Source organism: Sceloporus occidentalis, unplaced genomic scaffold (genome assembly GCF_023333645.1).
Source record: "Sceloporus occidentalis isolate IW3139 unplaced genomic scaffold, rSceOcc1.0.p SCAF_87, whole genome shotgun sequence".
In the NCBI taxonomy this organism is placed as follows: Eukaryota; Metazoa; Chordata; class Lepidosauria; order Squamata; family Phrynosomatidae; genus Sceloporus; species Sceloporus occidentalis.
This window is the reverse complement of record NW_028317067.1, coordinates 3164719-3178664: the sequence shown is the minus strand read 5'-3', so window position 1 is coordinate 3178664 and position 13946 is coordinate 3164719. Positions and strand designations below refer to the sequence as shown.

Here is a 13946-nt window from a genome sequence, read left to right as displayed (position 1 = left end):
ATCCAGTCTGCCCAACCTCTGAGTACTTTCCTTTAGTACTTGCCCTTATCCTATATCTAGCTTGGCCTTATGCCTATCCCATGCTTGCTTAAATGACTTTACTGTATTAACATCTACCACTTCTGCTGGGAGGTTATTCCATGTGTCCACTACCCTTTCCGTAAAGTAATATTTTCTGATGTTACCATTAAACCTTTGCCCCTCTAGTTTATGCTTGTGTCCTCTTGTTGTGGTAGTATTTCTCCTTTTAAATAAACTCTCTTCCTTTACCTTGTTGATTCCCTTTAAGTATTTAAATGTTTCTATCATATCCCCCCTGTCCCGTCTTTTTTCCAGGCTATATAGGTTAAGATCCTTTAACCTGTCCTGGTAAGGTTTATCCTGTAATCCATAAACAATTTTAGTAGCCCTTCTCTGCACCTTCTCCAACATTTCTATATCCTTCTGGAGATATGGTCTCCAGTACTGTACACAATACTCCAAGTGAGGTCTCACCAGTGATCTGTACAACGGCATGAGCACTTCCCTCTTTCTACTGCTAATACCTCTCGCTATACAACCAAGCATTCTGCTAGCATTACCTGCTGCTCTACTGCATTGCCTGCCTACCTTTAAATCCTCAGAAATAATTACCCCTAAATCCCTTTCCTCACACGTTGAGGTTAGGACAGTACCAAATATTCTATATACTCTGCCCTTGGGTTTTTATGCCCCAGGTGGATTACTTTGCATTTATCTACATTAAATGCCAATTGCCACAGCTCTGACCATTTTTCCAGTTTTCCTCGATCGTTTGCCATTTTGCTTCTTCCTCCAGGAACATCAACCCTGTTGCAAATTTTTGTGTCGTCAGCAAATAAACATACCTTTCCATCAAGACCATCTGCAATATCACTAATAAAAATATTAAAGAGAATGGGTCCAAGTACAGATCCCTGAGGTATCCCACTGGTAACAAGACCTTGTTCTGAATATACGCCATTCACTACAAACCTCTGTTGTCTGTCACTCAGCCACTCCTTAATCCATTCAACAACATTGGGATCTAAACCCAGAGATTGCAGTCTTCTATGTGGCACAGTGTCAAAGGCCTTACTGAAATCCAGATACGCAATGTCTACTGCACCACCTTGATCAATTACTTTAGTCACCCAATCAAAAAAATCAATAAGATTTGTTTGGCAAGATCTTCCTGAGGAAAACCAATGTTGTTTTTGATCTTGAAACCCATGTGACTTCAGATGTTCAACAATCCTTTCCTTTAACATAGTTTCCATTAATTTCCCCACTACAGATGTAAGACTAATTGGCCTGTAGTTGCCCGACTCCTCCCTACTGCCTTTTTTGTGAATGGGCACAACATTCGCTACTTTCCAATCCCCAGGGACAACTCCCGTTACCAATGATTCGTTAAATATATCAGTTAACGGTTTTGCTAGTACACCCCCAAGCTCTTTTAATAACTTGGGGTGTATCCCATCAGGCCCCATCGACTTATTTGTCTTTACCTTAGACAACTGAAGTAGAACCTCCGCCTCGATAAACTCACATACTTCAAATGATTCAGTCTTTTTTCCCAGCTGAGGTCCCATTCCATCATTTTCATCTGTAAAAACTGAACAGAAATATTCATTGAGGCAGTCAGCTATACCTTTATCCTCTTCTACATATATTCCTTTTGTTTTTAGTCTAACTAATCCTTGTTTAACTTTCCTTTTCTCATTTATATATCTAAAAAATGTTTTATCTCCATTTTTTACTGAGAGGGCAATTTGTTCTTCTGCATGTGATTTGGCAGTTCTTATAACTTTCTTTGCCTCTTTCTTTCTAATTTTATAGATCTGTCTATCTTCCTCACTTTGGGTATTTTTGTATCTACTAAAGGCTAACTTCTTGTCTTTCACGATTTTGGCCACTTCTACAGAGTACCACAGCGGTTTCCTTAATTGTTTACTCTTACTGACCAGCCTTATACAATTTTCTGTTATCTTCAATAAAACAGCTTTTACAAAATCCCATTTCTCCTGAACGCCATTTAAATTGTGCCAGTCTGATAATGGCTCCTCTATACATTTTCTCATTTTAGAAAAGTCAGCTTTTCTAAAATCTAAAACTTTTGTTTTTGTGTGGTGTGACTCAGTCACTGTTCGTATATTAAACAGACTGATGATCACTAGATCCCAAACTTTCACCTACAGAAATATCTGTTAACAAATCTCCATTTGTGAACACTAAATCCAATATGGCCTCCTTATGAGTTGGTTCCTCAACTACCTGTTTTAAAGATAATCCCAGTAAGGAGTTTAGAATATCCGCACTCCTGGGACAACCAGCTACTTTCGTTTTCCAGTTCACATCAGGGAGATTAAAGTCACCCATGATTATAACATCCCCCTTCACTGTCATTCTAGCTATTTCATCCACTAGTAGATTATCTAGTTCTTCTACTTGTCCTGGGGGTCTATAAATCACACCTATGCGAGTTACTTTACTTTTGCCAAATTGTACTGTAACCCAAACCGTCTCTAAGTTCTCCTCACCAACTTGTATTAAGTTAGATTTTATGTTATTTTTCACATATAGGGCCACCCCTCCCCCTTTCTGTCTTTTCTATATAAAGAGTACCCCGGTATTGATATGTCCCAGTCATTTTTCTCATTATACCATGTCTCAGTAACAGCCACTATATCAACATTCTCAGTTGCCACAACTGTTACAATCTTCTAGGCTATTGTCCTGAAAAGGACAGTAAGTGATCATAGCACTCGGCGGCACTGGTACATACCGAAGTATAGCAATACAGCGCTCTACTGACAGAACTCGTAGTGAGGTAAAACAGGAACTCTTAATTTGGGAAACACACAGGCTTATATGCAAGTTAGGTGGGAAACAAACCATAAATCATGTCCACATCTTCCAGCACAGCCCAGACAGTCCGGCACATACTTAGGCCACCGAGCCCCGCAATGTCCATACAGCATTAAACCGTGATTTCCGGGGTGATCCAGAAGGAGCGGCGGTGATCTCGGGGTACCGATGGATAGCTCGGGGTCCTGAGGATATCCTGTCCAAAAAGTGACGCGATTGGCCGAAGGGACCCTGAGCGGCAGCCGTTCAACGTTTCCCCGGGACAGACCGCGAGATAGCCGACGTGCAATAACCGTGCCAGCTGATCTCCACTCTCCTGGCAGCCCCAAGCAGCTGGGAATCTGCAGGAGGCTCCTTCTCCGAACCACCCCTGGTCCGTACCCCCACCACCTGTTGGGTACAATAGTGCTGCGGTCGGGCCGATGATGTCCGGGCTACGAGGGGTTAAAGTCCGTGGGCAGGACATGTGGCACATGGACAGGGTAACACATGAGGGGAGAACAAAAGCACAACAAAAGTCACACATATACTGGGACATACAGAATTCAGACAATAACTACCACAGCTGGCAACTATTAACCCAGGGCCGTCACAGTTACATCACAACGTTAGCAAAATTCCCTAATTGTATTTTCAATCCAAAAATGTCAGGGATTTTATGAAAGTCAAGCCGCAGCACTAGGCTGACCGCCCCACTCGTTTCAGCATCTCTGATTACCCTGTCGACAAGAGCCATTCAGCCATCCACACTTCCTACTTTATCCTGATCTAAAGACTCAGGTCTGTATCAGTCCTTGGTCTTGTCTTAGATTCAGGAACTTTATACCTATCCCGTGCATGTTTGAATTCCATCACGGTATTACTCTCTGCCGCTTCTGATGAGAGACTTCTCCACATACCTACCACCCTCTCAGTAAAGTAAAATGGTAGTTATAGCCCTCAAAAGCGGGCGCACCAGAGATCGAAAATGGTGTCATCGTTGTGGAAATACAAACATTTCCCTGAAGATTATAGCTGTATATGTCAAAATAAACACCATATTTATGAAACAGAAGTATTTAGGAAACAGACGTAAAAATCCTTTTGTCTTCCAAAGCAGATCTAACATAAACACGAAACATAGTACATCAAAGAGTTTAAATTCCTATTCCTTGTTTCCTGTGGAATCTGCTATATTTAATACAGCCGTAACCATTGTGCTCTAATACAATAACCCCATATCCTCCTACACCCGGATAGTATAGATGAAGAAATACTATTGTTTCAGGCCCCTCTAATTAATAACCTACTTGGAACGTACTATATGAGCAACTCGAATTGCTTAGCAACCCACCCCTTCGATTGTTAACTTGGTCGCGTCCGTCACCCGGAAGAGCTCGGTAGACGGCTGACCCCTCCCTTTCCTCTAGCAGCCAGCGGTGAAAATGGTGAGTGAAGTATGGTTGTCTTGTAAAATCTGTTTCCATCCGCCTAACTGCTTTTATTATACACCCCATATTCACTAAGGACAGACAGATGAGGCGTAGGGGGACATGCCGGGCCCGGTATTGTGTGTTGTTTTGGTTTAAGTGACCTGATAAATAACATCTATTTCCCCCATCCGCTTCCTGAGGCCTGTGAGGACCGAAGCCGTGGCCGCTGTGCTGCGTGTATATTATTCGCTACTTACAGTGGCAGTAGGTTACGTCATATTGATGTATCTCGAGGTGCTGTGTAATAGGCGAGGCTGAGTGTATAAACTGACTTGTTCTGTGCGTATATGCTATGCCATACTATATGCGCGTTCTGAGGCAGAGCCGTATGTTTGAGCGGAAGATCAGGGAATGGGGCTGTCTCAGCGGTTTATGGTGTGTGCTTTTAACACAAAGTGTTTAGCACAAAGTTTTCATCTGGCGATCTGCAGGGTTGTGTATAAAGCTGCTGCTGTAACCATAGGAATAGCGCTTAAAGTAACCCTTGCTGGGTGCTGTACAATTTTCCACCCATAAGCAGGTCCACATTCGTGCAGAAGGTTTATTTAACAGAGGTTTTCCAGGGCCACACATAGCTTAGCTTTGTTCTGTTATTGATTAGTGCTGTTAAGTATCTTATGTTGTGCAGAAGATCTGTGTTAAGGCCTTGTTGAGATGTGGTGTTTGTAGTGTACCCCAAAGTTAGCCTTTGCAGACATATTCCATGGAGCCCTGTACCTTGGAAAGAGATGCCATAAACTAGATCTGGATGCTCCATAGTTCTTCTATTTGGCACTTAGTGAGACTTTGGAGTAAGTGACTTGTAGGTAGTCCTTAAAAGTGTTCACGATCTCTAGTGATCTATAGGCTTGGGCCAGCTAGACTGCTATTGAATGTACAATTCTAAAAATGTTTTGTCCTACACTGTTTCAGATGCAGATGCAAAGGCTATAGATGTACATGCTGCTTAGAAACCCAATTTATCAAAGTTTTTCTTGATCTGTACATCTGGTACTTTTGACAGCTGTATAGAAATCCTCTTAAGACAGGTCTGCCGCCTCCCTATACTGCACAGTAGATTTGATGTTAATGCTGCTTTTTATTCCCCTCTCAGGCAAAGATCAAGGCCCGAGACCTGCGCGGTAAGAAAAAGGAAGAGCTGCTTAAACAGCTGGATGACCTCAAAGTGGAACTTTCCCAGTTGAGAGTAGCCAAGGTGACTGGAGGTGCTGCATCCAAGCTGTCCAAAATGTGAGTATCTGCTCATAAAGCTCGATGTGTTGCTTATGTTTGCAACAAAATGCAGCCCTCTAATGGTTCTAGTTTTTTGTTTTTTTTTCTTCCAGTCACTGGGTTTCATAGTTATGTTTACCAATTAAGTTGTCTTAAAATGTGAGTGCAAAATGGAAACACTTTAGTATGTCATGAAATGATGCATATACACTTGTAGTGCTGTCAGTTGGCTGCCTTGACCCCCTCTCTCCACAAGGAGATATAACTTAAAGCTATGTTTCCAGCTGTGAAATTAAGCTTCCATGATACCTTTATAATTACGCACTAGGTGTATTATGGATGTTATAGTTTGAGCAAAAATAGTCCTTGTGCAACAAGGCAAAACATTCAGTTGGCGCTCACATGTTCATTGAAGGGGGAACAATGCAATTGGCTGCACTTCAGAACGATAACTTTTGTCATCAAAATGCTTGCACTGCATTGTTGGCTGCTGCATTAATTGAGTCTCAAACTCCTTTTATTTAGGAATGCAGTAAAAATAATCCTTTGAATGCTTAAGTCTTATCAGCCATTTTTTTTTTTTTTACCCCCCCCCCCCAGCCGCGTTGTGCGAAAGTCCATCGCCAGAGTCCTGACTGTGATCAACCAGACCCAAAAGGAAAATCTGAGAAAATTTTACAAGGTGAGTAGTGCTGTTATGTAGGGCAGGAGAAACGGGAATAGCTTAGCATTGCCAACGTTTGTTTAAAGTGCACGCATCCTTGCATACAAGGAAAAAAGAGTGACAGCGAATTTGCTTTCTGATGCGCTGCATCTGGCTTTGAGAGGATACCACTTTAGTGCTTGCATCTTCACCTATACATTATTCTGACTGTTTGAAAAGCAAATATATAGGCCAAGATTATGTGGCTTGTGTGTTGTGCTAGTGAAGGGTACATACGTGTTTGCTGTGAGCAGTTTACATATTTAAGGATATAAAATCAAATCCAAGCCTTCCAAAGTATTCTTGCTTGCTTTTAATCAGGTGAAGTAGATTTGTAGCAGTACACCAGCTGTGCGTTATGAACAACCAATAAGTGGTAACGGTTATTGGGTGAGTGAATGTTGTAAGGTTCAGTAGTGCACTGCTCCAGCAGTTAAAAGCCTAAAGAGAGCTTATTGTGTGGTCTTTTTTTAAGGAGAGAGAAAAGGTCTTAAAACCCAAAGCAACTAATGGACTGATAGCTCTTGCTTAAGAATCTTGTAATAGTATAAGAATCTTTGGGAATGTACTGCAACCTAAACAAACTTGTTGAGCCCCACAGATTTCATTTGTGGTGATCCAATTCTGATCTGGAGTACCAAGCAATCGTTGTAAATAAAGTACAGCACTAATTTCTCAGAGTAAACTGAAAAATGAAAAGCTTGCGGCTTGTTGAAAACCCTTATTGCTGAAACATGTTTTTGTGGCCACTGGTGAAGTTTCCAAAATTGTTTTCTTAACAGGGTAAGAAGTACAAGCCTTTGGACCTGAGGCCAAAGAAGACCAGGGCCCTCAGACGACGGCTGAACAAGCACGAAGAGTCTCTGCGGACCAGGAAACAGCAAAGAAAAGAGCGTCTGTATTCCATTCGCAAGTTTGCCGTCAAGGCATAAGTGCCATGCACTGAATAAAATTTTGGTTTACTCAAATTGTTTGTTCCATTTTTTTCCCCCCTCTTAATATCGGTAAAATCCTTAAGTAGCCAAATGACAAGCCCTGTAATCTCAGAATACTGACACTTTAGCCAGTGGTTTACTATTAGATCTGTACATATCCAGTCTCATTCAAGAAGCAAGCTTTGGTAAATGTTGGCTTAGAATATTTGGGTCTCTGTGAGAGCTTTATCTTGCCGATGTTGGCTCTAAGGAAATGGTATCAGCTGTGACATTAGGCATTACAATCACAAGATGTCACCATTAAACTTTGTCGCAAGCTTGGTAATGTGTGGCCCAAATGTTTGCCATCACATGGACAAAGGATACTCTGCTAATGTTTATTAAAATAAAATAGGAATGGATACAACAAAGTATAGTGAACACTAGGGCCCCACAAAATAGGGTTAAATCTTAAAAAAAAAAAAAAGGGCTTAAGACCACAATGTGCAATTTTTATAACACTATATAAACATTTTTTATGACAAATAGCTTGGCTTTCTCCACTTTGGCTGAGTGCTGCATCTGCAGTACTGCAATGTTTTTCTATAATACAGGCTTTTTGATGCCGCTCTGGTATTCTTCCTGCTGTAGAACATTGAATCAGGAGATTTTATACAACATTGTCAGAAATTCCAGAATAACAAGGCTAATGCTCATTTCATTTTCCATTAATCCTGGTGAATCCAATGGCTCCAGTTAACAAGAGGGTCCCTTCTTCGGAAAAGGCACATGCATGTACCACGTCAATCATTGCCTTAAATAGAAAAGACATAATTAATACAAATGACGCCTACTCCTATTTGGGCTAAGAAATCAATGCACCTGGCCACGTTTTCCCAAACTTAATGCAGATTGCGGTGTTTGTGTAGAGCAGCTTGTATGGAAAAGAAGTTCTAATCTTCCTATAGAGGTAAAACTGAAGATATTTAGAAGGTGAGGTAGACTAGGTCAAAAAGGGGTTATCTGCTGTGATGTTCTGTGTGTTCGAGGATATAGTTACCCTTTTACACAAGCTTTATCAACTGCCTAAGAATCTAGCATTATTGTGTTGACTGAGTTGATTTCACGGGCTGGGTTTTCCCCGATTACATTTTAATTACAGCATTTTCAAAGTAGATGCAAATGTCTTACCCTCAAGCTCTTGATGCACTTTCCATGTCCACAGTCCCAGAGCCTTACCTATATTTACAAAATGGTAAGATATTAACAATATAATAATTATATAAAACGTTGCCATTTTTCTCCCTTCCTTATGCCCTATATGTGTACATAAAAAGAAACCAATGTGTTGGATATTTCAGAATGAGACAACTAAAGTAAATGCAGGTCCCTTGAACGTCGTAGAGTGCTTCTTGGCCTATGTCATTGCCCGGGTCACTAGCCTGTTCAACAGGCAGGTTTTGTCATGGTTAAGGCTGTATTAAATTGAGAAACTAAATATGTGGCCCCACTGCATGAGTTATTGGACCGAGCAATTTCCGGGCTGTGAGCATGGCTACCCCCTTATAGTGAACTAAGGTAGTAAAAATATGGCTATGTAGATAATTTCTCTTAAATGGTCATCTTCGCTATACTGAATGCTGTGTACTACAGTCGGTTGGATCGTGCGGTTGTATACTTCTTCAAACTATATTTACCATCTTATCATGTCCTGCGGATACCAGCAGGATGCCATCCCGAGAAAAAGACATGCTCCTCAACCACCCAGCGTGTCCTTTTAGTAGGAAGATAAGGGAGCCGGTGCGTGAGTTCCACACACGAATACTTTTGTCCCAAGAACCAGAAGCCTGGTGTACCAAGAAAAACACGACTCAATCAGAATTACTGTTTCACTGTTGAATTTGGCATAGAATGGAGTAAAGTGGTTAGGTGAGAAATAAGTGAACAATGCATACTAACTGAATAGTAAGCTTGCGAGCAATACCCTCTTTACCTAATGTATCAGTTTGTCTGTAATCTAGTTTTGTAGGGGCCCTTGAATATATGTATTGTAAGGAGTGCTGCATACATTATTGGCACTATAAATAGAGGAATAATGATTTGTGTGCATGAATTATATCCTAATCTATGGGTCTGAGGTGCCAGGGTATTTCAACAAAAAATACAAAACTGTATTTACAGCTGGGATAGTTCACTAAATGACAATTGTTACACATATGTACTTGACCTGTTCAGACTAATAGTAGCCAGTCCGGATTCTAGGCGTGATAGCTGGGGGAAGCCGCATGGTAAAAGAAGCAACCCTTCTATGTGCATCAGAAGCAGAGAGAGTGCTGAGTTACAATACTTCAGTGACCTCCGTCTGATCAGGTAAGGAGTGCTGCAGGGACCTGCTTACTGATCGCTCAATGACCATTAGGCAGGGAGATCAGAGCAAAAATGGGGAAACAAGATTATCTAATATCTCAAACCTTTAAAACAAATGTTACAAGATCAGTAATCTTTCCTTAAACAGAATTTGCCTTAAATGACATTAAGTCCTACATTGTTGTCTATATGGCACATGGGTGTCAGTAGCACTGAATTACCGTACCAGCATCCCAGACACAGAGAAGCACAAGCAGCTGACGTTGCCCTTGTGTCCTTTCAGAATTCTGTCCATTCCATCATTTTGCAAACTCCATACTCTAACAGTGTAATCCCAGGATCCAGTGGCCTGTAAAGAAGATTATCCAGTGTGATACTACGCACACCTTTCCCAACTTCATCATCCTACCAAAACAACCTGCCAAAATACCATGATAAAAATGAGACCTGCTGGACAATCACTCCTCGTAAAAACAATCCACTCAAAAACATGTATCTGCCTTAGATTTAATACTGGATTTTGCCAGTTCTCTGTGTAGCCTCAGTAACTTTTAACGCATTGTTAGCAAGGAGCCCGGAACTGATTCCTCCGTAGCGGACATCTGAAAGGTTAGCCCATATTAAAAACAAATCAAGGCTCACTGCTAACAGCTGTACTCAGTGTTTGACGCATTAACGCTCACAAACTCGACAATAGTCCTAAATGAAAAAAAGCAATAACACTGCAGACCAAACCGTACAAAAGGTACAGTTTAGCGCACCTGGCAGATCCTATTTATACGTTTTTTAATGGACAGACAATACAACCTTAGCATCTTACGTCAAAGAGCACAAGGAAACTCTGAAAGTTGCCACTGAGCCTCAGAAGGCCTTTGGCAAAACGGCTAAAAATTATATTTTTATTCCATAGAAGAAGGGTCATCTGAGACTTTTCATTGGTATAGTTTAGGTAAGGAAGCTACTTTTATTAGTTATTGAATAACAATAGTTTGCGAGTTTTCGCGTAATATGCCTGCAGAAGAGAAGAGACCTCAGCAGTCTTGAAAGCTTGCATAGTATTCAGTTATTCAGCTTATTTTCTTTCAATTAGAACAGCAGTATGTAACAAAAACGAGTTAAACACAGAAGCAGTCATCTCAGAGGAAGATAGACAACACGGAATATATCTTGTCTCCAGCTGATAGGCAAGCCCTAAAGCATTATGGCCGGGTCACAGACTTACTATGTATGATCCATTCTTTGAGAAAGCACTGCACTGGATGGCATCTTGATGCCCTACAAATGTCTTCAAATGCTGTCCATGCTGTTGAGCAAGTGTGACAATAGTATTAAAGTAAGTTCTTATTTTTTTATCCAATTTCTTGTGATCACTCACAAAGACAAATGCATTGAAGTTAAAATTTGCCTGAAAATCATGTTTTACCTGCACGTTCCACAGTATGGCAAAGCGATCCCAGCCTGCAGACAGCAGATACACAGAATCCGGGCTGAAGCAAACAGTCTCAACACACTTAGAATGGTCTGAAAGATGGTGAACAGATGTTAAGTGTGAAGTTAAGTCAATTGTGTAGAGATAATATATTAAGGAGACGTTTGGGGAGATGAAACAGATGCAGCATAAATCAATATGTTTTAAAAATATCCAGATCGGATAAGACAGGAACCAGAAAATATGTCAAACGTGTAGAGAGGTAAGAGCATGGTTAGGATATATTGATGACATTCCACATTAATGCCTTTTTCGGGACATTTTTGTACCTTATATGTCTATATGGTAAACAGTGGGAAGTTTACTTAAATGGAGGTAAAAAGAATAGGACAATAGTCTAAAATTAGAAATTCAGAGGCTTAGATGTAAAGATGCCTTCAAGCTGAAGTGGCAGAGGTAGAGATGCCGAGGGTATTTAAATATATATGGCATTGGAATAACACCACCCTGAACATAATGCAAGGTCAAGGGCCAAGTAAGGTTTTATGCTTATAGCAGGTAAGAACAAAATAAAATCTAAATATGCCATATGGCTCTTACGTGCTGTCAGATTATATATTTATATCCCAGGGGTACCATCATTTTTTATGGAGATGTGCAGGGGGGGGCTAAGAATTAAGTTAAGAGAAAGAATGTACTTAGCAATGTTAAATACATATTACATTTATTGCACCTTTATGGACGACCATGTGACTCACGCGTACCCTTTAGCACATGAAGACACTCTGCTGTCTCCACTTTCCATATCCGCACAGTGCAATCATGGGATGAGCTGGCAAACAGGGAGCAGTCAGGAGAGAAGCAGCAAGATTTTACTGGCCCTGTAGTGGGACATAAGCAATAATATCTGATGACAATTCTGCTGATAAATCAATTAGGAAAAACAAATCCCAGACATATAATAATAATAATAATATTTTTATTATTATTGTTATTTATTGTATTACTTGTTACTTGTTATTCTATTACTAAGGGAAGCCAACCTGAATATTAGATGGGGGAGAGTGAGGATCTCACCTGTGTGTCCCGTCACTTTGCATTGGAGTGATCCGCTCTTTGCGTCCCATAAGTGGATCCGACTGTCATCAGAGCAGGTCAGAATGAGCTTACAGTCTGGTGATATTGCGCAGGAATTAACCTACAAGACAATAAACAGGGCTTATTTACTAATTACATTACATTTACTTATATTGCGCCAGCAGATTCCATAGCGCTTTACAATCACAGTCGGTAGGATACATTTAAAATCACACCCATAACAAACTGGTACAAAAGGAGAAGAGAGCCCAGCTGCTCTCGTGAGATTACATGTTAAATGCGCGTGGTCCAACTGTGCATAAGGTCCAAATGGTACTACTTTAGTCTCATCAACCTAGAGTCAGTATTTTCAGGGCCATTTTGTTTCTGGTACAGTCTCTTTGTGGAAGGGTTATTTCAACGGTCTTACCCCTATACCAAAGAAATGACAAGGAGATCTCTGCTGTACTAAAGGTTGAGATATGCACTAAGTTTCCTGATACCTTTTGCTAGTCCACCAGAGCCACTGGACCCATGGCTACTAAATACTAGGTTTAAGTACTTAAAGATCATTGTAGTTGAGGGTGATCAATGGCCCCATTAATAGGAGATCATTTAAAGAGACAAAACAAAAACAGAGCAGCCAGGGTATTAATGTAGCCCCGCTGTAAACATTTGTCATATATGATGGAATAATAAGAGGGTGGGGGCAAATAATCATCAAAATTCTGGCAGGTATTGATGCAAAATTACTATATTCATATGTTTCTTCTGTTTATTTTGCTTATAGTACTATTGCCATAAACAGACAGTTTGTGACTTAACTGCTGTATCTTTTCCCCATATGTCTAAAGTTGTATTTTCATACATGAATTAAATGTTTGTACAGTGCTAAGCTATATGTGGGTGCTTTATTGTAAAAGATAACAGCCGATATGGTATACACCATTGGATGCAAAATGCATTTTAAAAAGGAAAGAAATCTTCATTTTCTACAAGCTTGTAATAGTAGATTTCGTTTTAAAATTACAGTTTCTTTTTAACCCTTTAATTCTTGGGACCACAAGGAAATTGAAATGGACCAAACAGCTGCATTAAATTGTATATGCCGGCTTGGTAGCATCCATTGAAATGGGCCAAATAGAAATAAACAAAAAGTTACAGGTTAAATGAAGAATCAGTTAATTGTGACATAACAAATTCATACCAAATAAAGCAAAAATACACCAACCTCTCCTTTGTGCCGCTCGAAATACTTCACGGTGGCTGCGGCAAAATATTCTGATGGATTTTTCCACATTGCTGCATAAATGGAAAACTTTTAATGTACGAAATCTCCTTTAAAACTCTGCATTGGATTACAGCCTGTAGCCGGCCCTCCCTGTATACAGAAACTTTCTTGTTGCCAGTTTCTTGTTGCCACGGTCACCGTTAGCCTAAAAGGAGGCCAGACTGACTAACCCTTATTTACATTCCATTACACTGCGCGGTGTTTGTCACCAAGCTCATTATTTCCTTATCTTCCTGAAAAAAAACTATGCCTTTTGGTGAAATAGCCACACTTTTCTAGGTATCAAATAGTATAAAAGATTAATGCTATTTTATTAAATACTGATTTTAACAATTAATTCTGATGTGTAATTCTTTGATATCAATGAGAGAAGAGCATTTCTGTGTCTTTTTGGAAGAAAAGATTAAAGGGTTAAACAATAAAGACAATTTTTCACAACCTTCTTACCAAGTTGCAAACGGCACTGTGTGTTTGCAGGTGTTTTAATTACTGTGTTGGAGTGAATCTATTTTAGTTTTTGTTAAATTTCTACTTATAGGCCACACTCAGGTTTCATCCAGAATCTGCACCTCCCCCGGGTTAGCCCCCCCATATTAAATTTTTTTACAAAAGA

General features: G+C 40.2%; 2 protein-coding genes across 2 annotated transcripts; one reads left to right on the top strand and one right to left on the bottom strand.

Annotated features, from left to right (window-relative positions):
* The first annotated feature begins 4281 nt into the window (after positions 1-4281).
* LOC149284933 (large ribosomal subunit protein uL29) lies at positions 4282-7187 on the top strand. The gene is made up of 4 exons (XM_089496095.1): positions 4282-4295; positions 5434-5570; positions 6153-6234; positions 7038-7187. Exons 1-4 carry the CDS (start codon positions 4293-4295, stop codon positions 7185-7187), a joined length of 372 nt encoding a protein of 123 aa, XP_089352221.1. The 5' UTR covers positions 4282-4292.
* A 700-nt stretch (positions 7188-7887) lies between these two features.
* On the bottom strand, positions 7888-13342 carry WDR38 (WD repeat domain 38). The gene is made up of 9 exons (XM_089496061.1): positions 13274-13342; positions 12043-12163; positions 11724-11846; positions 10960-11057; positions 10759-10839; positions 9763-9885; positions 8867-9016; positions 8361-8408; positions 7888-7983 (listed from the first exon to the last, which is right to left on the bottom strand). Exons 1-9 carry the CDS (start codon positions 13340-13342, stop codon positions 7888-7890), a joined length of 909 nt encoding a protein of 302 aa, XP_089352187.1.
* Positions 13343-13946: the final 604 nt, after the last annotated feature.